Source organism: Dermacentor silvarum, chromosome 1, assembly GCF_013339745.2.
Source record: "Dermacentor silvarum isolate Dsil-2018 chromosome 1, BIME_Dsil_1.4, whole genome shotgun sequence".
Classification (NCBI taxonomy): Eukaryota; Metazoa; Arthropoda; class Arachnida; order Ixodida; family Ixodidae; genus Dermacentor; species Dermacentor silvarum.
Genome location: NC_051154.1, coordinates 55,248,167 through 55,274,191, shown reverse-complemented (window position 1 = coordinate 55,274,191; position 26,025 = coordinate 55,248,167). Strand labels below are relative to the sequence as shown.

Below are 26,025 nucleotides of genomic sequence, written 5' to 3'. Positions count from 1 at the left end.
GTTCACGGCGTCCATACGCTTGCGTGTAACCCGCGTTCACGAAGTGAAACGTCACTAACTGTTTTAAGCAAGCAAGCAGCACGTTGCCGTCATGGAATCCGCAGACGTACCCAGTCGCTCAGCATGATGGCAAGCGGATAACATCGTTTTGCGGGATGACCTTGACTATGCTTCGATCACTTGCGACTGTTCCGGCGCCGGCGCTGGAGTGCCGAAAAATTCGGTTGAAGGGTTCATTGGCGCTGCTACGAAGGCTCTCACGAACTCTACTCCACCGTTACTGCTCCCGAAACTGGAAACAGCACTTACTGTATAGAACTCCGAGGTATGGAGATCGAATGCTGTTGTTCGAACGTATTTATTTACAGTTCTCCTTCCCTCTTGATTAGGTATTGTCATCAGGTGTTCGCAGGGCAGGCGTGATCCTGGCACCTTAGAATTAGGCGATGAGGCCCATCCCCTCAGCTAAGCCACGATTGTGTCAAGTAGCTGCGGCCACTGATGGTATAGTCTCCCCAACCGAGGGCTCATCCATGGTTAAACCTCCCCGCTTTACCCTTATGACTTCTGTCTCCTTCTTTCCAATGGGTCGCGTCCACTTTCGGAATCTGGATTAGTGGAAGCATCTACCAACTTCTCTCCCGACAAGAGCAGACCCGACCTGTCGAATTCTGCACAACCACCTGCGTAGACCGGGCGATGCACACGATGTTACAGACCGACGCCGATCGAGTGCTGGAGCACGAAGGAAATGACGTCCGCGAAAAAAAAAACCGGCGTTCGGCCGGTTTTCGGTGCCACCAGTGCATTCACGGTCTCATGGCTGAGGGTATACACGGGGTATCAGAAAAACTTCCCGCTTCCAAACACCCTGCGCGCTGCCATTAGGTTCGAAGTATACGTTGAGCCGCTCGACCCACCACACCTCTGGAGCCAGTCCCGGAAATTTTCTCAACAGAGCCGCGCGTCGCTGTGCCATGCCGTAGTTGTGGGCAGGTTAAGTGCGTGGGAGACAACTTCGTCTTGTCCGCCCCGCTCGTCGATACTCAAGTGGCCGTGTCCGGTAACTCTATCTCAGGTAGCGCCGCAGCAGCGAGCCGAGCAACCAGAGCGCGTGTGTACACGCCGAGCAGTGCCCTCTCGTAAGTGGCTAAATGAAGAGTTTTTCAAAAGACATAAGCTGTTTTTCTGGGTTCTCTCTCGCCACCGAAACTTCTTTACAAGTTCAATGTATATGCAAACTAAACATCATGTTGTTTATGAAAAAGATTACGAAGAAAAGGCAGGACCCGCTTCAACAAACAATTAACGAAGGATGGAAAAGTTGATTTATTGCGCAATTCTTCGAAATCTCAAGCTGTATAAATTTGACTTAGTTACTCACGCCTATACAGGTAGGTGGCAGCGTTATAGTTCAGAGATAAACAAAATAAAGGAGCTGCTGGAATGCATAGGCGTCAGCAATCAAGGATCCTCGATAAAAAGAAACGATTGAATGGACATCTCGAACACCATTCGAACATACACAGAAAAAGCACGTGACAAGCGTTTTCTGACAACTGAAATTTTATTGGAAAATAACAAGCATATAAGCGCAGTATACAGGGTGATCATTCTTCAGTTTTACAGTTTTTTTAAGTTTTTTTTTTTAGAATCGCCTGTGGCAGATAGCGTCATTCTCGCCATTGAGCTGGATTATTCAAAGAGGTGTACATTATTATCACGAGAAATCTAAACACATATTCAACTAACTAACAAAAATCACTAATTAACTTCTTCATCAATTACTTTACGGCACATATTGTCGGTCTGTCTGTTTCCTGTTCGCTGTTATTATATGGATACGTTCCAGGTCACCGGTTTGCCATCCTTCTAAAAACACCCAAACGGCTGTTTAGTGTAGATACAGCCCATTCATAGATTGAGGCAGACACAATAGCGCACAGTAGACAGTACAAAGCTAGCAGAGCATCGAGATTGCTTATCAAATGCGTGCACTGACGTCAACGCAACCGGTTCGACTATGTAAGAAACAAAAGACAGAGTGTGAAGATTGGTAGTCATATAGTTGTATGCATTACGTGCGGTACTTTCATATTCCCACCCTACATGCATATGTTAAGCAGCCGTAACTGATTTTTTTAATTAATTTTACAGCTATTTGCAGGCAACCATCTATATACAGAAAATAACGCGTGGAATGAATGTATAAAGACGAGCGTAAAAAACTCGTTGCACAGTTTTGTTGAAGAAACAAAGCAATTTTTATAGCCGCCGAGAACGAAATATATAGATAAGGGCACTTAAGTATGAAGACAATATGCTACCGTACTGTTAATGAAAATTTGAATTGTGAATTGGGTGCTTTGCGAATGGTCTGAGCACCTGAGTATATTGAGTATCTTTGCAACCCCTGTATCCCTCACCCCAGTGCAGGGTAGCAAACCGGAAACTCGTCTCTGGTCAACCTCCCTGCCTTTCCTCTCTCTCCCCCTCTCTCTTCGCGAGTGTACCATCTTGTCGGGCAAATGAGACTGATCTATAGACTCTATGACACGGATTCAACGAGCTGGGTGCTGAAGGAGCTAATTTGCGCGCCTGTGTGTGTGAGGTGGGGAAAGGGCACTGAACAACATAATTCCCTCTTATTCGTACACTGGAGTCACACAACTGTGCGTGCGAAAAGAAAAGCACGGAATTTTATTTTTCCAAAGGAGTAACTCCGGACTTCCTGTAGCGAGCAGAAAGAAGTTGAATACTGAAGCCGTGTTCGCGCGCTCATTGAATGAGACGCATGCTGCATGCACAAACGGAGCCCGCACATCGTAGTCCTTCATCTTTACATGGATGCTAGTTTGACACCCCGCGTTATCAAGCTTATAGTAGCCGATAGCTATAGGAGGCGACACCGATCCGGAGCCCGAACCCTATAAGGTATCGTCGCAGTAACTGCTACCCCTGCTCGGTCCGAACCATGGGCGTCCATTCACTGTGCCACCGTGCACGGTGCCGCAGGGAGCGCGCGTAGACCGATAGAGAGGCCGATAAGCGGCTCCACAGCCGGCGACGGCGGCACGCGGAAGCTTGTTTTTCTCACAGTCATAAAGCACGTTCTCGTCGCGACGGCGCCTATAGGGAAAGAAAAGGAGACGCGGGTGATACGGGCCCTCTTACACACGGCCTGTGACCACGCACATGTGTGTGTGTGTGTTTGCGAGAGAGAGTTGTCCCTTTTCGCGCTATACTTACGACGCCTAGAGATAGCAGGGCTTGGCAAGCAAGCGCGTGCACCCCCACCGTGAAGCAGTGCCGCTGTCCGAGCCTGCAAGCCACGGGCTCCGTTGACGCATAGCTGGTTATTTCCTCACGCTGCGATCACCACACGTGTCGCCGAAGCTGTCTCTGAACAGTGGTTAAAATTAATTAAATTGTGGGGGCTTTAGGTGCAGTGCACAATGTACTGCCACACCGGAATAATTCTGACCACCTGGGGTCTTTTAGCGTGCGACCAATGCACGGTACCCGGGCGTTCTCACATTTCGCTCCCATCGAAATGCGGCCGCCGTGGCCGCGGGATTTGATGACGCGACCTCGTGCTTAACAGTGCAACGCCCTAGCCACTACGTCACCACCGCATGTGACGGAACAGTGATAGTGTGGTAGTTCCTTTTGACAAAATTCAAGGGAAGAAAGAAAAACATAAGTCTCGTGCGACCTTGCAGAATCAAAACAGAAATTCCAGCGAAGCGGCGAGTTCGAGACCAATAGGCTGCGGCGTCCGTCGCGCTTTTCCTGTCGAAGAGGCGTTTTCTGTTACCGTCTCCGCGGTTCATGTCACCGCCTGCGCGCGCAGAAGCGAGCCGTAGATGCTGTAAGGCGCCAGAAACGTTGCACTCGCGACCGTTCACAATCGACGCTTTCAAGTTAATATATTTGAACTTAGAAGCGTTCTGTCAACGGTTAATTCCGAGCTCTACCCGTATATGTATGCAAAGTTTCAAGAAGAACTGTTCAGCCATTTTGGCATTCCAGCAACACATATAAAATTTTATTGACTTTGGTGGCTCTGATGGCAAACTGAAATTTTCCTACGCCGTCCTCAATGCACACTTTACTCCTTCAAAGTATAATATCGGCTCGCCTGAAATGCAGTAAACATGTTAGTCCAACGGAAAGCATCGAGAATGTCAATTTTCTTTTTTTTCATATTGGGTTCGTTTAACTGAAACATTATTTTGTGTGTGTGTGCGTGTGTGTCTGTATAGGGGATTTTAGACGACTTCGTTCAACTGAAAGCTTTCTCGTGACGTTCGTTAAAGCGAAGTTTTACAGTTCTAGAACGCTTCACGTGACAGCTCCTTTGTATCAGGATGTATATATCTAGGGATAAACCTCCTTGGGCTAAACCTTATGGTAAATAGCAGGGTTGTCATGAAAGGCATGCAGTTGAGTATACGAACCTGCGTTAAATGTCAGGCTCATTTACAGTTACAGCTCGCTGATCTGGGATCGCGCATGTCCATGGTTCCAACTCCGATGGAGAGCCGACAGCCGCGAACGTTCTTGAGTTGCACTGCAAAATTCTTGTTTCTCCAGCCTTTGTTTCCCGCGGTCGGCTCTTCGCTGTTATGTGAAGTGTAATCGCTCCGATGTGAGGTCAGTCGCTTACACTGACTCCATGGCATCAATTGCGCGATCGCAGCGTGTTCCGCTAAGTAATAAATTAATTATTAATCACACAATGTAGCTAATTACAGAGAGATTTAATGATTTCCGATGCCCGGCGGTGTAACTAATGTATCGCCGAAAAAATAACGTTCTGATGCGCAAGAATTGCCTATAGCATTCACTGAAACATTTGACACACAGTACGAGCGCTGATGCCGCCGCCATAGAGTTCCCACCCTTCTGAATTCTTGTCACTGCCCGCCGCGGTAGCTCAGTCAGCTAAGGCGTTGCGCTGCTGAGCTCGAGATCGCGGGATCGAATCCCGGCCGCGGCGGCCGCATTTCGATGGAGGCGAAATGCAAAAACGCCCGTGTGCTTGCGTTGTAGTGCACGTTAAAGAACCCCAGGTGGTCAAAATTAATCCGGAGCCCTCCACTACGGCGTGCCTCATAATCAGAACTGGTTTTGGCACGTAAAACCCCAGAAAGAAGAAGATGAATTCTTGTCACTACTCACAGTCCTGGTTGCCCTCCTCCTTCCCTCGTTTCTTTCCCTTTCATTTCCCCCAGGAAAGAACATATAGTTAAAGTGACAACAGAGACAATTGCGTGCGCATAAGGAGCGTCTTTTTTTTTTTAGGACACACACACACACACACGTGTGTGTGTGTGTGTGTGTGTGTGTGTGTGTGTGTGTGTGTGTGTGTGTGTGTGCGCGCGCGCGCGCGTGCGTGTGTGAATACTGTGATCATGGGAGCTGCCGTATATAGCCACGCCAGTGCGAATGTGCGCGCCTCTCTGACCACAGTCAGGCGTCAGCAGCTTCGCCGCGACTCCGAAGCGCACGAACGCGTCTGGTGTGTGTGCATTCTAACGTCACGACGAATCGTCACGCTTCGCGGGTGCTCGCTATATACCGTCGCTGTCGTTTCCCGACTTTGCGCTCCGTTTTGCGGCTTCCTTTCGGTCGCCGGGCATTCGGATCGAAGGCGCAACGCGCGCACCCGTCTCGGGAGCGCGACAGCGGCGCGCCCGATCTGCCAGCGAACAACGACCGACGCCGAACGAGAAACCCAATGTCCGTCTGGGCGCTCGTCAATTATTCGGAACCAGCGCGCGCGCACACGCGCGCACGCCACCGCGGTGGGCGCGTTGTCGACGCATAATCGCTTATCTGCTTGGCCACAACGAGTGAGCTGCCCATTGCCGCGATGTCACCAGCCGAAGTCCGCACGCGAGGCACGCCATCGATCGCGAACAACAGCGCCGCCGAGCCCAACGGCCGGCGAAGTGGAGGAGGAGGGGGGGCGGCGATCTTGCGGCTCTGGCGTTCCCATGTTTGCATGGAGATTAGCGGGCATCGTGGAAGCGCGCGCCCATCACGCACGGCCCGCCGCAGCTGCCGCCGTTCGTCAGGTGGAACCGCGCCTTCGTCGCGCGCCGAGTGCGTGACGCTACCGACGGAAGTGGTGCATGGGAAACCGGCGTGCGCGCTTCCCAAAGAGTTGCCGCCGCCTCCCCGGCATTCGCGGAGGCACCGCAATCAGATGGTTGAGCAAGCTACATTCCCTGCACCTCGGTGGTTAGCTTTTCTTTTTCTTTATTTAGAAAAAGGAAACCGCGTTTTTGTTTTTTTTTTCCCTGACGTGAACCAAAACACAAAACGCTTAATGTGCGCCTCATACTTTCACGAGCTCGAGTCAACTATCATTCTTCAGAGAAGCCAATGAGAACGCCTTACCCCGGCAGCCTTTGCCAGTTAAGACGGGATACTTCTTTATAGTTGTCAATTGGTCCTGTTTTACCCTTTAATCGCCCCCAGATCTCGTGTTCGTATACCTTCTCTAAGTCGGGTAAAGGGGCACATGGTGGTTGGCGAGTTCTTTACTCCGCTAGCACAATCAGGCTATGGGAAAAATATATAGATCGAAAGAGAACCAAACGCTACAGCCTGCGGTGTTCATTCACTATATGCGCCAGATGCCATCGCGGCTAGCCGCAGTGGTGGCCCGCGGGTGCCGGCGGCCGGCGTCAGGGATGTGCGGGCGTTGGTAGCAGGCATGCGCGCGACGGATGCCTCAGTCACACAATGGGCGCGGCGCGAGAGCGGAACGGCAATAACGGTCCACTGTGGGAAAAGTAAGGCGCGCGCCGACAAAAGGGAGGACACGCGCTGACCGCGGTCCCAGCTGGCCGGCTCGCCGTGCTTGGCTGGCGCATCCCACGGATGTCACGGAAGCGCTAAACGCCGTTCGCTGTCCTTGGCATTGGGCGCCGCCGCCAGAGGAAATGACGGCACTTCGAGCATATATAGCTCTATGCTTCAAGCGGCGCCTTCCGTTCGCGAGCGTGTTCGCCGGAGCACATTCCGAATCGGATCAAACCGCCGCGTAAGCGGATGCTTTCACATCGTGAAGACGCCTGCTGGCCGCCAGGCTCATTTCCGAGCGTTATTCGACGGCAGTCGGTATTGCTAAAACTGCGGCTTGTTAATGCATTTTTTTCGTTCTTTTTTGCCAACGTGCCAGTGCGACGAAGTATGCTGTGTGGTACGGGACGCAAAAGCACGTCCGCACTTCCAGAAGATAATCTTTGCGTAAACAGTTTCAAAAATGTTACAGCGAACAGCGAACTCTTACGGCTTAACGAAAGAACTCTGTTCGATACGAAGTATAAGCGTGCGCGGTATTAACAAATTGCGCCCCCGAACTACATACAAGCATGCAGCTAGCTTACTTGACAGCATCAGCCATGGTTCCCGTCAGCCAAATTCTAAACAGCGACATCTTTCACCTCGCTGCTCTCGATGCAAGTGCACAATGCCCGTATGCGACAAAACTGAAAATAAAAAGGACCACGTGTGCGCTGGTGTGGCACCGAGCTTCGAGTCAATGCAACCGTTAACTGATACTTGACTTAAGCGCAAAAAAATAAAATAATAAACGAGGACACAAGAAGGAAGACCAGACAGGACGAGCGCTACTTCAAACGCGAAGTAGCGGTCGGCATGTCTGGTCTTCCTTCTTGCGTCATCGTTCTTTTGCGCTTAAGTCATTGCAAGTGTGAATCCTTACAAACTCGCCCAAATTTCAGCTCTTGTAACCGTTAATTTCCCGATTTTACCAGACAAACTCACGAAAGCGCATTTTCTCTTGCGAAATTCGCATGCTTTTCACTCTCTACGTACATGTGTGATGGCATTGATAATCATACAGCTTTTGTGAGGAGACATTTGCTGTCGTCAATTCTTCAGCAACATTGATAACCGCTTTTTGGACTCGCACTGACGATGGTCTAGTGACTATTAGAGTCTTACTGCTGAGCGCGTGTTCGCTGGTGCTATGCGTGCCCGCAGCAACAGAATTCTGATGGTATATATAGCGTAATGCAAAAATGCTCGCATATTTGGATTTGCGTGGACATTAAAGAACCCTGTGAGCTCAACATAAAACCGGAGACTTTCGTGTCGCTCATAGCCATTGTCACTCATAGCAATTGAGGCTTCGGGGCAGGAAATTAAATTACTGAATATGTTATTTGCATGCGGATAAAAAAAAAACATCGTATACGTGTCTTGGTAACTTATGCGCCGCAGCAGTGTCATGCGCCACAGTTCATAATCCGACCCAAGCGTGAATCATCCGTCGTACAATGAAGAGGCAAATTTTGTTGCCCCTGAATACTAGGCTGTATATATAATACCCTTTCGCAATAAAATAATGTTATTGCGACCGCTGACTTTTCGTAACTGATCACAGGCTGACAGAAAAAACACGGTCGTTTGTCGGGCAAATCCTATGCGCATGGCTGGATTAGTTTAACCGACCTATAGTATTTGGTAAAGCTCCATGCTTCTAGCAAACATTGATAGCAAACAGCAAACATTGATAACATCTTTCGTCGTGAGAAATCGGTAAGAATTATTCTGTGAGTGTTTGTGCGTGTATATATAGAAGACAGGAGGTGTGCGCGCGATGCCTCGTTCCAAGCATGAAAACGACGACAAAATGCATTCGCCGGCTATACATATATACAGCGTAACGCCGTCGCACGTTCTCGGATCGTAATCACGCATGTTTGAAGTCTTTCTTACTCAGCCTTGCGTACACCTGAACATAGGTTTTCGTGGCACTAAACTGAGCACCGTTCAAGCGGCCTGTGTCGGCATTTGGACGTCCAAGCGAAAAATCCACCGATATAGAAGCGTGAGGGCCGAACGTCCGTTTCGCAGTCTTCCCGAAATGTGCAGAGCCACTGCGTGATCGGAAAAGGTGCCCTCGACGACCTCTTGCGCGCAAGACGAAGAATTTCCACGTTCTCGTGGCAACGCATCGCGCGCGCGCGACACGCAGCGCGCACGCAGGTCGCACCAAGCTCGCGCGGCGTGTCCTGCCCCGGGGTGCACCGATTCCACGGCTTGTCAGACCCTGAGTGACAACGTCGCGCAGATCGTGGGAATCCTGCTTTTTGTCTTCCGCGGAGCTTCTTTTTTGTTTTTGTTTTTTTCCGATCTTTCTCCGACTCTTATGCAGCAATCATTTGAGCGCGTCGCAAAGCTGCCGTTTTTTGCGGAACGCGCGTGCGGCTGAGATATGAGAGGCGACCAAATTACAGGGCGGCCTAACAGAAGCTGCCGCCTCGCGACCTGTAATTTCGACGTCCCGATTCACCAGTTCGCCAGCGCCGAAAAGGGTTTTCGGAAACATCTCCCCGAGCGCCGAACGTCTGCGCCGAGCTAGCAAATGCCGGGAAAAGCTTCGAGATGGAATTCCGCGGCCGCCTGCGGATCGCGGAGCCGACATTGCATGCAGTTCGTTATGTGCGCGCAGTAAATCGATCGCCCCTCAAAATTCCGGTTTCTCGTCTTTCTCTCTTGCTCCACAGCTATGGATCGGTTTAACAAAAGAAGGCCTCGAGACTCTCACGCCTTGTAAAATGCGCTCACAAAGCTAGTACGCGTCGCCGACCTGTAAGCGCGTGCGTCGATGCTAAATTGCTCGTCATCACGTAGTGTGTGTGTGTGTGTGTGTGTGTGTGTGTGTGTGTGTGTGTGTGTGTGTGTGTGTGTGTGTGTGTGTGTGTGTGTGTGTGTGTGTGTGTGTGTGTGTGTGTGTGTGTGTGTGTGTGTGTGTGTGTGTGTGTGTGTGCGTGCGTGCGTGTGTGCGTGTGCGTGTGTGTGTGTGTGTGTGTGTGTGTGTGCGTGTATTACACATTTTACATTAAAAAAAGCGTACGTTCAAACATTGCAATGAGACGTTCCACAACACTTAAGTACAGTTTATAGCACATGCACGCGTAGAGCAAGCAGACAACTGCCACCGAGAGGGGCACGACCCCTGCCTACTCTTCTCTATTCGTAATCTTATAAGGAAAAGGGAGCATACACATACATATCTCATACGTGCATTTATGTTTTTTTTATGTGATCAGTAATGTAGCCGAAACATGGATTCCACGAAAGTGCATCCAAGCTCTCGCAGAGTCTGGCCGACGTCCAATGTACCGCCAATTCCAACATTATCTAGCAGAGTTTTCACGAGCATCGCTCGTCGTGCAACAAGGAAAAGCGATCAAAAGCAGGTCGAAATTAACACGTATACTCGTCAATTCAAGAATCGAAGACCCGTGCTCTTAACTGACTGGGCTGCGAGCCGCCTTCTTTTTCTTGCTTCTTTTTTTTCCCCTATTAATGCACCGTATTTATATATACTACAGTGATTGCAATGTTACGTATATAGAATTAAGAGCTGTTTACAAAAACGCTATTCAGCGCTGGTGATGACCTAATCAGCATGAGCACGCCCTATGACTAATTACTGTTGCTAGGGGAACGCGCGGCCTATGTCAGAAGGCGAAGTATGTTGGTGGTATCTCCGCGAAGAAGAATCGTGGGTCGACGAATAATTATTCACTAAGCGACACCAATAGCGAGCGAGGCAGTGATGATAATAACCAATGTATGTGGAACTGCGTGGTCCCGTTAGACATAGGAAACAATGGTGGCGAAGGTTGTGCTTTCGCAGTGAGAGGGACGACGCCGACGGCGGTAAGCAGTGTCAGCGTGCGTCGATTATATTATAACATTTCATACTCCTACTCTCAAATGCGGCATCTACGTTTTTTAATTTGCGTTAAGTATCCCGCAGGAAAAAAAAATCATTTTCTTAGTGCTAGAAACAAGGTATATATACCGCATATATATTCGTTCTGCCGAAGTACGTTCTTGGGCTATAGTCGATTAAGCATGGTTACGAAATGTATATAGGCTTTTTGTATAGCACGCATGCACGCATATGCATGCGCAGGAAAAGACGACCGCGAGCTCCGACTTGGAATTCTGAATGGTCCGCGAAGACCGCGGAAATATACTCTTTTCATCGCCAAGCGCACAACACAAATCCGTGTGATGACAAGAAATACAACCGACACACACGTAACAACCAAGCGGTAAAGAAAACAAACTCAACCCAGTGAAGGGACCGCAATGTTTCGCAGATGCATTCTTTTAAGCGGGAAACACTCGCAGGCGGCGTATAAGGCTGCTTTCGGCGAAGCTCTGATAAGAGACTCGTTGATCCTGCACAGTCTCGCCGACGGCGCCTGTCACGTAGAGTCTCGTCAAACACCGCTCTTCGCTGGTCGTGACGTAACGCAGCAAAGCGAAGAGAAATCTGCATGCGTTAGTGGTCGAGAGCGAAATCGATCGAGCCCTGGACACGAGCACGGTTCTTGAGGCACGAAGAAGCGCCAAGTTCAGCTGGACTGAGGAAATGAAGGTGATGTCTCTCGAGCATAACCCAAGGTAAAAAGATAGATAACTATAGTTATAATAATAATAATAATAATAATAATAATTATTATTATTATTATTATTATTATTATTATTATTATTATTATTATTATTATTATTATTATTATTATTATTTATTTCGGTTCATCGCATACAAACCGAGAAAGGGAGGCGAAAGGTGGTACACCGCCAGACTAAGGCCTACGCTTCCTGTATACAAAAAAATTATGCAGGAACTACACTGAAGTTGTCTAAGTATGCGTAAGCATTGTGCCACTTTGTCATCTCCATGCAGCCCGCTGTCATTATCAGTCTTATGAAACTTGACCCGACCGGTATAAACACTTATCAACTCTTATCGGTAGTTATCAACCTTATCAGACTCGATCCGACCCTTATCAACCCTTATCTGTCCTTATCAACCTTATCGGACATGATGCGACCCTTGTCAACCTTATCGGACTTGATCTGACCCCTATCAACCCTTATCGGTCCTAATAAACCTTATAACAACTGCTCCGGCCATTATAAGCCCTAAACGCTCTTTAGCCCTTTATCCATCAACGTCCAACCATTATCAACCGGGATAAGACCTATATAACCCCTCATCACTTCTTATCAACACTCTAAAAAAAGTTTACACCCTTTGGGTTGTATCTTGTCCCCAAACAATAATCGTCATCTGCGTTGCTTGCGTTTTCTACCTTGAATACTCAGCCCTCGCTACTTTCCTGCCGAGAATGCTGTGTCACGCTGATAACGCGAAGGCCTTTCGTGACTATAGGAAGTACCGGGCTCGCAGCGTTAAAGAAAGGAAATGCGGACAAGGCAGATGACGAGTATTGTTTAGCGACAAGATACGACCCAAAGGGTGTAAACGTTTTTTAGAGTGAACTCATTCACTGCTTATCTGTGTGTGTGTTGCTCGACGCCAGGCGCATGAGCCCTCAGAGATCGGTGGCATTTCGATCGGTGAAGGAACGCCCCAACGGAAGGCGCATCCCGCCAACAGCGAAACGCATCAGGTATGTGGTGTGTTTAATTGGCATTTATTTTGGCAAAACCCGAATTTTCCTCTTAAAGGCTCTAAGTCGGCTCTACAGGTGGTCCTAGATCTAGATGGCTTTTACTCCACTACCTTCAAATCTTTTGACAAAACCTTCTTACAAACTGTTCTCCTTTTAAATTTGTTTTGTACCGCCGGTACCACACATTCATCTGGTTCAGACCCGCCGCGGTGGCTCAGTTAGCTAAGGCATTGCGCTGCTGAGCACGAGGTCGCGGGATTGAATCCCGGCCGTGGCTGCCGCATTTCGATGGAGGCGAAATGCAAAAACGCCCCTGTGCTTGCGTTGTAGTGCACGTTAAAGAACCCCAGGTGGTCAAAATTAATCCGGAGCCCTCCACTACGGCGTGCCTCATGATCAGAACTGGTTTTGGCACGTAAAACCCCAGAAAGAAGAAGAATATCTGGTTCAGATGTATTCACCTTCTGCAAGCATGGGTGATTAGCTTAGTGGGTAAGACACTCGCCTTCTATGCGTGGGGTCGTAGATTCTAAACTCACCACCGCCAACGTTTTTCCTTTCGAATTTTTCTTTTCTATTTTATTCTGTTTGTCGTTGAGGAGCACATCGTGTTACGTGCTACGGACAGACAGACAGACCGACGGACAGGTTTTCTGGGTGAGTCGCCTAAGAATGCTTACGCATTAAAAAAATACAAATAAATAAAGAAAAAGAAACTCATTGTAGTTTAGTATGGACAAGCGCCGACATGCTTTCGTTTTTAGAACAACACTGGAGAGTTTTAGCCATGCTGCATTACTGAACGGTAAATATTCCCCTCCAGCAAAATGGAGCAGGTGCGAGGCATAAGATTACCGTATTACCTTATGGTAGGGGTAATACGGAAACCTGACACAGCGGAAGCTCTCCCCTTTGGTCCCCTCTAGGGAAGCGAATTCTCACAGAACATGCCGAACTATACGGCTGTACTCTCTCTTAAAGCACTAATCCTCACATTTTCCCGCATCCCGTTATTCGTGATGCACAAGAAATCGCGAAATAAGTTGCACCTAGCGGTTACGTAAATTTAGCAGCATCTCGTCCTCACCAAGGTATGTCGCCGGCGGCGTTATTGAGCGCCATCTCTTACTTATCGTGTCAATTAAAAGTAAATAAACTATAGCTCGTGGTTGTCTTCACCACCCTTCTGCGAGCTCGCTCTTTCTTTCTTTTTTTTTTTTGCGCTTAGCACCTTTCATCACTCTACTTTTTCTTCCACCGTTTCCGACACAATAGTTCCAAGGGAGTGAGTGGCTCACGCATCTTGAGATGCATCATCTAGATGCTCCATTTGATCGTATAGTTGCTGATAGGCGACAGGCAATAAAATAATATTCAGCGTCGATGTGTTCTGGTTACTGCAGCCTTTTTCAAAGTTTAGATATACTGCACACTGTACATATATTTACTGTGGCAAGGCCATAACAGCGCTAATTCCACCGCCATCTATAACGCGGTCTCATTACAGAACTGCGGCTCCTCCGCGCGCTGGCAGCGCGGGAAGCGGAATTTTCGGCAGCTGCCGTCGCATCTAAAGCATCGCACATAACGCGGAGGAAAAGGGCGTGGAGAGAGAGAGAGAGACGAGTGAATCGAGCAGAAAAAAACACAAAGCGACCGAGGCTATAACGGAAGCGAGAAGGTTCGCGATTAGCACAACAAAACCACGCCGGCTCGAACGCATGGGTTTAAAGGGGGGGATGTCGGGCCGAGCGTGTCCAACACGCCTCGTCGGCGATCTCACGCGTGCGCGCCCGTTCTCGTTGCTGCTTGACGAAGCGTCCCCAGTCTTTTCTTTTCGCGCAGTTTGCACATCTGAGCGCGAAATCACGGCGCGATGCGCACCGATGTCACGGATTCTTTTTTTTTTTTTTTTTTTCGCTTTGTTTATTTGTCTGTTTTCCCCAATCGTGGTTGTAAACCACCAAAGCCAGACCTTAGATGGGTCCTTTAGCCACAGTAACTTCTATAGCGCACTTTTCTTTTTTAATCTGAGAACGCTTTTTGCACAGGGATGCGAACAACAAAGCGTCAACTTTTGATTCCCTCTTTTCATGAAGTATGGGCGTCGACCCTAAATAGGATACGGGTACATCAAAGGCTCCGATAGAATATCAGAAGCAAGTCTGGGCCTATGATTGTAGTTCTGACGATGTAGAGGGCAAAATATGCGTACCTAGTTTTTGTTCATAAGTATTGAGCGTCACTGATAATTTTGCGTGTCTGTCAGCGCTAAAGCAATCATTATGAATAACCAACTTGACCAAATCACCACCCTGATTATCGAGAAGAAATATTGCGGCTTTTTGTCTCTTTTTTGGTGCGTTCTTGCCACGCAACATTTCTTTTGAGAGGTCCAAGTTTTTTACTAACAAATTCACTTTATCACGTAATTTAAGCCGCACAGTTAAACTGTTTGGTTATAGTTTACTCATACTTTTACTACTTTTTCTTTCTTCTTATTTATTTATTTATTTTTTTTTTTTTTTTTTTTGCAGCAGCCGCACCTGGCCCCATATCACGCCTATGCACAAATGAATGTCGACATTTTCGAATATGCGTTTATCAAACTCACCATTGTTAAGCGTTTTTTATACTCTAAACAAATATTATGTGTAAACTTCTGAAGAACATCTAACAATAATTATTAGAAGGTAAAGACGTATATATATGTTGCCATATAACAAATTCGAGACGGAAAATTGGCTTCAGGAAGGTTACTCTGACTTCACAAGGTGGTCGAACCGATGCCAGAAGGACGAAGTTTGGCTAAATTTATGCACTGCCCATCATTCATAAATGCCGGCGGCACACATAGACACTAGCGCCACATTCCCCTCTAGTGTTCTTCGCATGAAACTCTATGTCCTCTGCATGGACTCCGAGTGTGAGCTGCCCAATGTCGCAGGCCTTTGTGTTGTCCTACAACACTAAGAGGCTCCACCGCAATCTGAATAAGCATGTAGCCATGCATGCAGAGCAAACACGTGCTGACGCTGCTTACAGGCAGCGCATTGCAAACGCCCATGTAGCGAATAAACAGCGCACCGCCGTACAATTGCACAAGCATATTGCAGGGTGACCTTTTTCTTTTTTAATGCATTACATTTAGGAGATGTTGGCGGCCTTTAGGCGGCGCCGGCTACTCCTTCGCATAAAACAAATATATACTAAATATGAAATAACAAGCTGGCTCGTGTGAATTTCAGTGACCTGACCATGTTTTCTATACTATATGTTTAGTGTGTACGATGTTTTCTAATATATTTGGTGCACGAGAGCTGACTTTACGTTATATATAGTGAGTCTTATGTGACCTCTGTTGTGATTTGTCTTTGCTTTATTCGTTGAGCAGGCTTTCCGTCCTAATGTGTTTTATGTGACCTGTTTTGTGAGTTAATTGTCTCTTCTACTCTTATGTGAGAAGACTTTATGCTTCAATTTGTTTTATACGCGATTTTTGTTGTTAACTATTTTCGTGCATTTACGTCATCTGACTCTCTGACTTTTTCGTTCTTGTTACCTTTCTTTTGTTAAGCACCGTGTCTTGATCAGTGGCTGTGGTATGCGATGCACGACAACAGGCCGACAGAAATCCGTTGGCGGCGTTCGTCAGCCTCCAATACATGTGTTCGCGTGCGCAAATCGACCTCGTCGCTAGTAGTTAAGAGTGTCGTCCTTGAAACCGCAGGATGGTGTCTTCGGTTCCAGTTTTGTTTGTTTTTGTTTGTTTTTCGGATCTTTCCCTCGTCGGAATGCGGTCGCTGTGGTCGAAAATCTAATCCTGGAGATCTTGTACAGAGCAGCATGGAACGCCACTGTGCGGGAACTTAATTTTCATCTTGGAACTCCTGCTGTGTGGCTTCGTTTTATGGCTTGGAAACCTCGTCGTTCTTGTCGAACGCTTAGGTGCTTTTTTTGTGTGTGTGTCTGAGACCCCCGACACGTACGGAAGCTGCACTAACGCTAAATAAAGCGTCTCTGTGGCGAATACAGTGCTCACTAGCGTAGCAGGTTGAAGATCAATGAGCAAAACAAGTTGCAAAATTAATAAGGTGAGTCGTGCAGTTTTTATGCTCAGTGATTGCTAGACACCGAAGGTGGTGAAGCTGTGCCTGATTGCTGTAGGGTCACTCCGTGATAGTTGTGATTATTATTGTGTTATCTTCAATGCAAAATCGCCAGACGATGACTGATATTTTCGCCCACATAACTGAAAAAAAAAAGTTTGAAGAAAAATCAATAGTAAATATTTTGCAAATCCATTCATATCTGATGCATCCTTTGTAAATTTAGCTAGTATATAGGAGATGGAAACTTAAGGTTAATAAAGCATTTGCCATAGCAGCTTTTTTTTTGGCCACTGCATGTATTATAGCACGTGGTTGTAAATTTTATTAGTTACGAAATAAGAAAACGGCCCCCATATAAAACACGTGTACAGGAAACAATACTTAGGTGTGTGCATTTACATATAAGACAATGTGTGGGAGGTAATATCAGATGTAGTCGGTAAGCTGTGTTTAGTAATAACATCTTTTCTTAAAACTCAACCGCGCACAGGCCTCATCAACGTTCCTTTCGTAGTAAAAAAAAAAAAAAAAAAAACCTGCGTGCTTGAACTCTTTCTCTTATAGTATTCACTCCCGTTTGAGAATTTTGTTCTCTTTGATTCAACATGTCCACGTTGGCGCGAAAGTTTGTTACGAGCATTCGGAAAAAGAGAGTGCGCGTTCATCTAAATATGTTAGCCGCATGGCGGGATGCCGATGGATTCTCCTGAATCTGGGGTATGCACAATCCCTCAGGATATGGAGACAGCACCGCGACGTGGCACCTTTGTGAACACCGCCAGTGTTTCTTGGTAAAATGAAAAGATACCGATGTAATGGCAGCCCCGAGGGACCACACGTACAAAGAGTGCGCAAGTTAAAAAGGGCGCGCCTTTCGCTGTACCTTCTGTGACCACGGCGTTGCGCAACGCGCGGTATACGTCGTGCGAAAACGATCATGGCTTTCGGCCGCGTGTCGTCATCGCCGTAGGTTAAAAGAAGGGCAGCGGAGCTGTATAGTGCTGCAGGGGCGGCGCTGCGTTGCCAACACCCGCTATCGCTATGCCCGCGCACAAGAAATGCCTCAGATGCATGTCGGTGGCTTCTGCTCGCGTCTCATCGAGTTCGTGAGCTTGTGATCGCTGTCAGTGGGTCTGGTCTCCAGACCACTGCACCTATAGTTATCATCCCCGCCGTTGGCCGCTGATCTTTCTCGTCAATTCATTGCAAAACAGGTCACAAAGCGCGCGCCGCAACGCGCGCAAATTGGCCAGCACTTCAATTAAAGCGAGCGGAGAAGCAGGTACAGCCGCCCTGTTGCTCCGCGCGGGCGATGGCAAGGTATCTATGCAGCGGGAGGGGGGGTTGCTTTTCTGATGCGCCCAGGGGAAGAACGGTGCCGCGCGCGATACGGCGGCCGCAGGCGCCCGCCGCTCATTTTTCGGAGTGCCGCGGGAGCGCGGCGTAATCGCGCCAAACAAGAGCAGCGCAGCGCCTGCAGCGCCCGCGCCACCAGCGACGCGGTTCAACCCCTTCGCGCCTTCCGAGATTTCACTATCACGTCTACGCCTGTATATTACACAAGGGCCCGGACATATCGCGCGGGCTAACCTAATTTCGGGGCCCATAGCGCGGCCTCCGCGAAGTGCCAGGGCGAAAAAAATAAAAGGAGCAAAAAGAAAAAAAATAAATCCCGAGCAGCGCTGCGCGGGATGATCCCCATCAGCGTATCACTTTACCCTGATGGTCTGTAAACGGACCTGTTTTATACGCCTGCTGCTGGCAGCCGCCGCCGGCGCTGCGGCCAGCGCGGTGGCTGCGGCGGCTCTCGCGCTCGGCGCCCCGAGAAGCGTCGAAAGCGCGTCTCGGGCTGCAGTCGCACTCCGCCATTGGTAATCCAATTTTTGGCCGATTGATTCCGCCGTTCGCTGAAAACGCGCGCGGTCTGGCATTATTAAATTTCAAAGCCCGCGCCCCCCGGCCTAGCTCGGGGGGGACGGGCGTGCAAACGCTATCAGGGAACGTTTAATTCCCCCGAGACATAGCCCAGCTCCACGGCTGCCAACGGCCAGCCCGCTTCGACGCCGCGCTGTTGGCAGTGTCATTTTCTGGTTGCGGAAGTGCGTGCTTTATCGGTTTTTCTCTTGCAACTTTTTTGGCGCTTTGCTTCTCGTTCGTTCGTTTCTTAAAGATCGCTCTATGTTTTCGGCATTCTTTCTTTTTTGCCTTCTTGTTTTTCTTACCTGCACTGCAAATGTTCTGACTAATGCAACGTCCGCGCACTACAAGACGTGCTGGAATGAGTGACGTCTCGGCGGCCTGCACCGTGCTCTTGAGCCGTGATTCGTCTGCAGACAGCATACGACCGCACGCGCTGCGAAAAGGTGCCCGTGCCATGGCGTTGCGCCGCCGCGATGTGTTTCCAAGCGTCGCCGTGTAGCCGACTTGTCAGATTGGAGCTCCAAACGAAACATAAATTATTGATCTCGACTAGTACGAAGCGATGGGCCGCAGTTCGGAGTGCGCGCCTGCGAAGCTCAGACGAACAACTGTCCAATCATGTCTGAATCATGACAGACGGCCCCCCGTCTCCGTGTCGATAGAGAACCGAGCTCAACGTTGGAGAGCGAATAACAAACTCTTTGAGGTCCATTAATAACGACCATCAGTGGAACTGATCAGACGATTGTTGGCGAGCGAGCGCGTACGACTGGGCCGCTGCCTCGGCTGGCCTGCGCGAGCGGCGCCGACCTGTCGTTAATCGCTCGAGTGAATTATACCCAGACAGCGGCGACACGGCGGCTCGCCGATCGGGGGCTGCTGCTTCGCTGCAGGCGTATCTCGGGACGTTGGGAGGGGCTCTTCCTGAATAATCGAAGCGCCGCCGCTCGAAATGAACTCCCGCAGAGCAGCCGCGTGATGTCGAATTTCGCGTGCCGCTCGTTGAGCTTCCCGATCTCGCGCGCAGAAACCGAAATCGACACTCTTCTGCAGTGGGGGCGGACAAGTGCGCTGGGCTCTCCGTTGTTCTGACCCGATAGCGCGTGCTATATACTGGGACGCGATAACGGGTCTGCAGTTCTGGCCTCTCGGCAGACGCTTTCTGTGTGTGTGCGCGCGCGCTTTTGGCCGCGTGCTCGCGGGCGACACGCGCCAGCCAACTAATCGGGCGACTCTCCAACTCGTCGAAGAGAATTTGCAAAATTGATCACCCGAAAAAAAAAAAAAAAAGTTGCTCCGTCGACACGCATTTTCCCTTGCTAAAGAATCTATCTTGATTCAAAGCGAAAACTTTGCAGACCTTGATGATCCAGAAACTGTTTTCCCTGCGCCAACCCATGGCAGTGGTCTCTATGGAAATATGTAACTGAGGAACGCTGCGGTTAACAGAAGAGAGAGAGAGAGAGAGAGAGAGGGAGAGAGCAAAAGGATTAAAAGGATAAATGAAAGGCAGGGAGGTTAACCAGGACTGAACCCTGTTGGCTACCGTGCGGCAGAGACGTTTGCAAGACGCATCCACTTGAAATGAATCTCGAAGGACGATACCAGAGTCAGGATATAATTTCCCAAAGTGTGGGACGAAATACATGAGCGTTCCAGTTACTTTTGTGCTTCAATGCATAAAAGAGTATTTTGTTTAAAAGTAAGTGGAACAGTGCATTGTTACGGCGAGTTTGATGGCGCATGTCTCCAAACTGGTATCATTTTGGAATTTAATTCTAAGTGGATACGCCTTGCAATCTCACCGGCTACAATTTGTAAATTATAATCAGTGCCGCAACGTAATTAATTAAACAGTTAATTATTATTTTGTTAATTATTGGAATATGTTTTTCGAGTTCTCGTGCAGGTATACTGTCCGCCTCGCCGAATAATCCAGCTCAAGGACCAGACTTAAGTGTTCTGGAACAGGCGATTTTGAAAAATTCCGAATACGTTATAACCGAGTGTATATACTCGGTTATAGCATACACCTGCTGTGATTACGCGACCCGCATTTGCAATTGTTTGTGGCGTTCTTCAGGAGCAAACGGTTCTTACTCCGCAAAAGTGAACGAATTTCATCTGCTTTGTGTCCTTCCTTCTTACGTGCCGATTGTTTCTTTGCGCCGATTTACAAAATACTCATTTCGTTTCTCTGCGTGTGTGGTGGCGTTTCCTTGACGGACAGTTGCGGTCGTTATTATTTTCCCAGCAACCCCCATGTCAAAGGGACACTTTTTATTATGATTAAAGTCGATCATGTGCATCACTGAAGTCAAGCGTGGTCAAAATCGGAAACGTGAGTAAGCACGGCAGGATCGCAGTCAAGCAAACTTGAAAATGACTGCGCATTCAGATCGATCGAAAGATTGTGTGGTAACAGGAGATCCTAATCATCTTTGGCCTTTCACATAACTGTATAATGAAGTCTAGTTCACTTAACTATTGTGCGTATGACTGTGCACGGACATGCTAATAAAATGAAGTTGGAGTTCTCACTACTATAGTATACCGGGTGTCTCAGCGAAAACTTTCAAAAATTTTAAAGGTTGCCTGTGGTAGATAGCACAATTATGGTTCATGAGATGGTCTACTTGAAGAGGCGGACATTACTTCCATGAAAAAGTGACATGCATAATCAATTAACAAAAAGTCACTAATTAAGTTTTTAACTAATTACCTACCTTATGGCCCATGTTGCAATTTACAAATTCTAGCCGTGGAGTTCACAAGGCGGATCACTTGGAACGAATTCTCAGAATGACACTAGTTTCGAGATATTAATGCCCGAACTTTGCGGAGAAATGCATTGGCGTTCCAGTTACTTTTGTGTTTCAATGCATAAAACGACGTTTTGTTAAGAAAGTGCACATGATGCAACGTGAGCGTGGTGTCGGAACAGAGGCAATTTTCGTGCCTCATGGGAGATGGAAAAGGAAGTTGATTGATAATGAGAGGTGTGGGCACTGCGTTTTCTGCGCGTCGTCGTGTGCATTTGTAGCCATGACCACGTTGAAGGTTCCAGGTGTTCTGTAAATCTGCTGTAAATGGTAACTTCTAACACATGATCTATGTCATGGTGCGCTCGGCATGGAACTTGCGAATTATGAGCAGTACTATAATGATCGTTATAATATTTACGCGATTACGGGACTGCATCGAGAAACTGCAGTGTTACGACGCGCTGTCACTTAAGCAAGTGCTGGCGTTAAGGCAGTCGCTGTTTACATGCGCGCGCGTTTCCGTTCTTCCCATTGTGATGCATGGAAATGCGCGACAGGTGCTGACCCCGAGCCCGCCTGTCTCATTCTCCTTTCGCAGACAAGCTTTGCGAGCCAAGCAGCCCCGTGCTGCTTCGCACCCAGCGGCGCTCGGCGTCGTCTCCGGAAGCTGGAGCGCCTGGTCTGCAGTTCCTGGGCCGCTTCGGCGGCCCTGGCTCGGCAGCGGCGCGGCTGGAAGCGTCGCCGCCCTCGAGCGTCTCGTCGCTGGCCGACGACGAGCTCGCGGACGCGCCCGGTAGTGACTTCACCTCCCCAGCGAGACGACCCGACAGCGAGCCCGGCGTCGCCGAGTCCGGCGGGGCGGCGACCGGTGGCGCGCGGCCCGGCAAACAGCGCGACGGCACTTCCAAGGGCTCCGCCCGCGTCGAGAATCCCCAGATCTTGCCCCGCTGCAACTGCGACGAGTTGAGGAACGCTGACGCGCATCTGGAGACCAAAGACCTGTGGGAGAAGTTCCATGAGCTTGGCACCGAGATGATCATCACCAAGACAGGAAGGTGAGCAACTTGCGGTACATTCGTGTTGTATGAGAGGAGAGAGAGAGAGAGAAAGGTAAAGGAAAGACAGGGAGGTTAACCAGAGGTTATCTCCGGTTGGCTACCCTGTACCGGGGGAGGGGTAAAGGGACGCGAAAGGAGAGAGAGAGAGAAAAAAATAAGTAAAAGTAAAAAAAAGGAAAGAAAGAAAAAAAAAACACACACACATACAAAACAGAACCGTTTCTGTCACGCAGTCTGCGAAGGTGTTCACGTGTTGCATAGTGTCAACGTTCCATCCTACTTAACACAGTGCAGAGTCACAATTTGTCACTGAGTCCGGTGTCTTTTAAATAACGCAGTAGTGCCTTCAGGGCGGCTCGCGCCGTTGTTTGTGTAGGCTAGTTACCAAGGATGTTTTTTTCTGTTATTGGGCGTTTGTCCAGTTGATCAATCGTCGCTGAGAGTGCTGCTCTCTGCGGGTTGAAACGAGGGCACTCACAAAGAAGGTGTGCAATTGTTTCGTTGCAACCGCAGAATTCACAAAGTGGGCTATTGGCCATTCCGATAAGAAAGGAGTACGCATTTGAAAAGGCTATTCCAAGCCATATACGGACTAGAAGTGTGCATTCCCGTCGTGGAAGGTTGAACCGAATACGCAGCTGTAAATTAGGGTCCAGGGCATGAAGGCGTGCACTTGTGAAATCAGATGAAGTCCACTGCATCAATGTTAGCTCACGCGCAAGCGCGGAAAGTTTTTTCGCTGCGTCGGCTCTCGAAAGAGGAATGGCAACACAATTGACACCGTCATGGGCAGATCGGGCCGCTGCGTCCGCTCAATTATTGCCATGTATGCCACAGTGACTAGGCAACCACTGATATATTATATCGTGCCCTTCATCAACTATGCGATGATGTACTTGTCTGATCTCTGCCACGATCTGCGAGTAAACTCTGAAGGGCTGCCTTGGAGTCACAGAAGATTGACCATGGATGGGGTGGTTCCTCCAGAATGAAATGAAGAGCCGCACGGAGGGCTACCAGTTCAGCACCTGTTGTTGATGAGACATGTGACGTCTTTAGCTGTATCTTGACGGATCTTGCTGGAATCACCACTGCGGCAGCTGAACTTTTAGGCGTGACTGAGCCATCGACATAAACTTGTACACGGCCACTGTGAACCTCATGTAAAAGTCCTAATGTGGCCTGTTTCAGGGCAAATGATGGCATGTGAGCTTTCTTCGTGATTCCTGGGATGGTGAGGCGTATGTCAGGTTTGTGCAGGCACCATAACGGTGAGAATGGTCTTGCTGCAGGCATGTAGTTCGATGGCAACGAGGTACGATTGGCAGCAATTATGCTACTGAAAGTTGTGTGTGGCCTTTCTGTAGGTAAAGATGCAAGATTGTGGGAAGGTAGTCGGGCAACGTGCCGAATATGCGCCCTGAGCGCGTCGATGGCTAAGTACGTTGATATTGGGTGATATCGCGCTATGACAATCGTTGCCGCCGTAGACGCACACTTCGGAAGACCGAGACACGTCCTTAGGGCTTGAGCTTGTAGTCCCTGGAGTACACGCAGGTTTGTTTTGCAGGTGTTTCCTAGCACCGGGAGCCTGTATCTTGCGAAACCGAGGAACAAGGCATTATAAAGCTGCAGCATTGACGCACCGATGTGCCCCATGACTTTCCACCGAGGAATTTGAGGAGGTGTGTTATGGTCGTTAACCTCTTCTTTAGGTATGAAACGTGCGGGCGTGTGAGAGGAAGTGGCAGGCACGCGTGCTTGAAGTGCAATGAGCCGCGGCTACTCGGCTATAGTGGTTATCAGATTTCCGGTCTTTCATGTCTGCTGACGAGACAAAAACGAAGAGAGAGAAGAAAAAAAAGGGGGGGGGGAGAAGAAAAAAAATAAAAAAAAAGGGGGCGCGCGAGCACGTTCTGCAAATTCGCCAGGGAAACCACGGCACGAACGTAATCGGTCCGATGCCAACTTCCGCAAAAAAAAAAAAAAAAAACCGTTTCCCGCTTTGCTGCATCCAGAAATGATGTGGGCAGGAGTTGTGTGGCAAGCTTCTAATCACACGAGACACACTGGTTAGGCGCGCGAAGTCATGGCGCGTTGGCGCGTGGCGACGGCGGCGGCGGCGGCGGCAGCAGGTGTGGGCTGTCTCCTGGCAGCGAGCAAGTTTCGTCCGCTCTTGCCTCTTCGCTCACTGTCGCTCGCCAAGTGTGAACGTGCGCTAAAATAAAAATTTTAAAATGGAGGTTGCAGCGTCAAACTGTGTTCGCGGGAAGCATATACATTAAAGTCTAGCAAGCCTAGCCTAGGTGTAGTCCGCTCACCGTAAGCAACTATGAGTCCTCAGCCCGCGAAACGCGCAAACTTCCGGCACGAGCTCATAACCGCAGACACTGTAGGTCGATCTGCATCAAAGAAATGACGTTAAGTGGCGCTACAAGCATCGATTTGCATTTCGATGCAGTATTAATCGATCTGCACCTCTCCTTTTGCAATCGAATCAAATTAGACGGCAAAACAGAGGAGGAGGGTCATGTGTAAGTAATAAATTCATTTCCAGAAAAACAATGCAGCAATAGGAACAATGAAAAATGAAACAACACAGGCGCTGTGTTGTTTACTGTCCTTAATTGGTCCTGTGCCTGCGCTGCGTTTCTCGAAATGTTGCCCAACCCACTGGCCCAACTTCGCACTTTGTGTGTAAATGTAACATTGCAGTTACGCTGTAAGGGCTGCAAGGCCACAATTTTAGCCTTGGCGCGGATGTGGATCAACTCGTTACTTAAACTCGTATGCATATATAGCTTGCAAAAAAAAAAAAAAGCTCCAAGTGCTGCTGATCAGTGCATAGTATGCAGAATCGGAACTGACGGTCATAAGAGGTTAGTCGTGCACAATGTCAACGATCCCAACCGTTAAATTCGTAGATAAAAAGTTCAGAAAGTGCGCGCATATCTGGAATGGATGATGGATGTTTGAAAAACGAAGGAGAACACTCTCTGGAAGGTAAATTTTAAAAAATTCTGGTCCACATTTATGCGCATAGCCCGTTCATTGGAAAATACCTTTCCTTCGCTATAGTATAATTAATCTGCGTGCAAGATAACTGAGCCTTTTTTTTTTATTTTATTTTTCCATTTCGGCCATGCTACTATCCACGATACACAGTATAGCAGATAGAAGAAAGAAAAAAAAATGTTTCCGATGTTACCAAAATGCAAAAAAAAAGAACATTAATAATTTAAAAAAAAAACTGTTTCCGGCGCGCGCTTTCCTCCTCCCATCTTCTTCTGTTTTTCTCTCTTCCTTTTCTTTCTTTATTTTTTCCTTCTTTTTTTTTTCTCCGCCAGTTCCTGCGACGACAGGTTACGGCGCGACTCAATTGGAGCTGACGTGTGAACGAGGCAAGCGATAAGCGTTATGAATATTTAAGGCGAGACGCGCGAATTCCGTCCTTCTCTTTCTTCGTGTTCAGTCATTTCTTTCTGGTTTTGTTGGTCCCCGCTGCTTATTACGCAGCGCGCCGCAGCACTTCGCTTCTCTGTGCGCACGCCATCGTCGGAGATGACGGCACGCATTTTAACGCACCATGGCTTTTCTCCAAGAAACACTGCATTTTTCATGGGTGCAATGAAAGAGTTACACCCGCTGAGTCTCACAAGGCGCCGCCAAGCCTTGGGAGCATGGC

At 48.6% G+C, this 26,025-nt stretch overlaps 1 protein-coding gene across 3 annotated transcripts in view; it reads left to right on the top strand.

Annotated features, from left to right (window-relative positions):
* Positions 1–26,025, top strand: part of LOC119463584 (T-box transcription factor TBX20) — a 177,182-nt gene that overhangs the window by 114,951 nt on the left and 36,206 nt on the right. For all 3 annotated transcript variants that reach the window (XM_049668302.1, XM_037724421.2, XM_049668298.1), the window contains exon 2: positions 21,881–22,337. In XM_049668302.1, coding sequence (XP_049524259.1) covers positions 22,315–22,337 — 23 coding nt within the window. In that variant the 5' untranslated portion in view covers positions 21,881–22,314. The remainder of the gene's footprint in view (positions 1–21,880; positions 22,338–26,025) is intronic.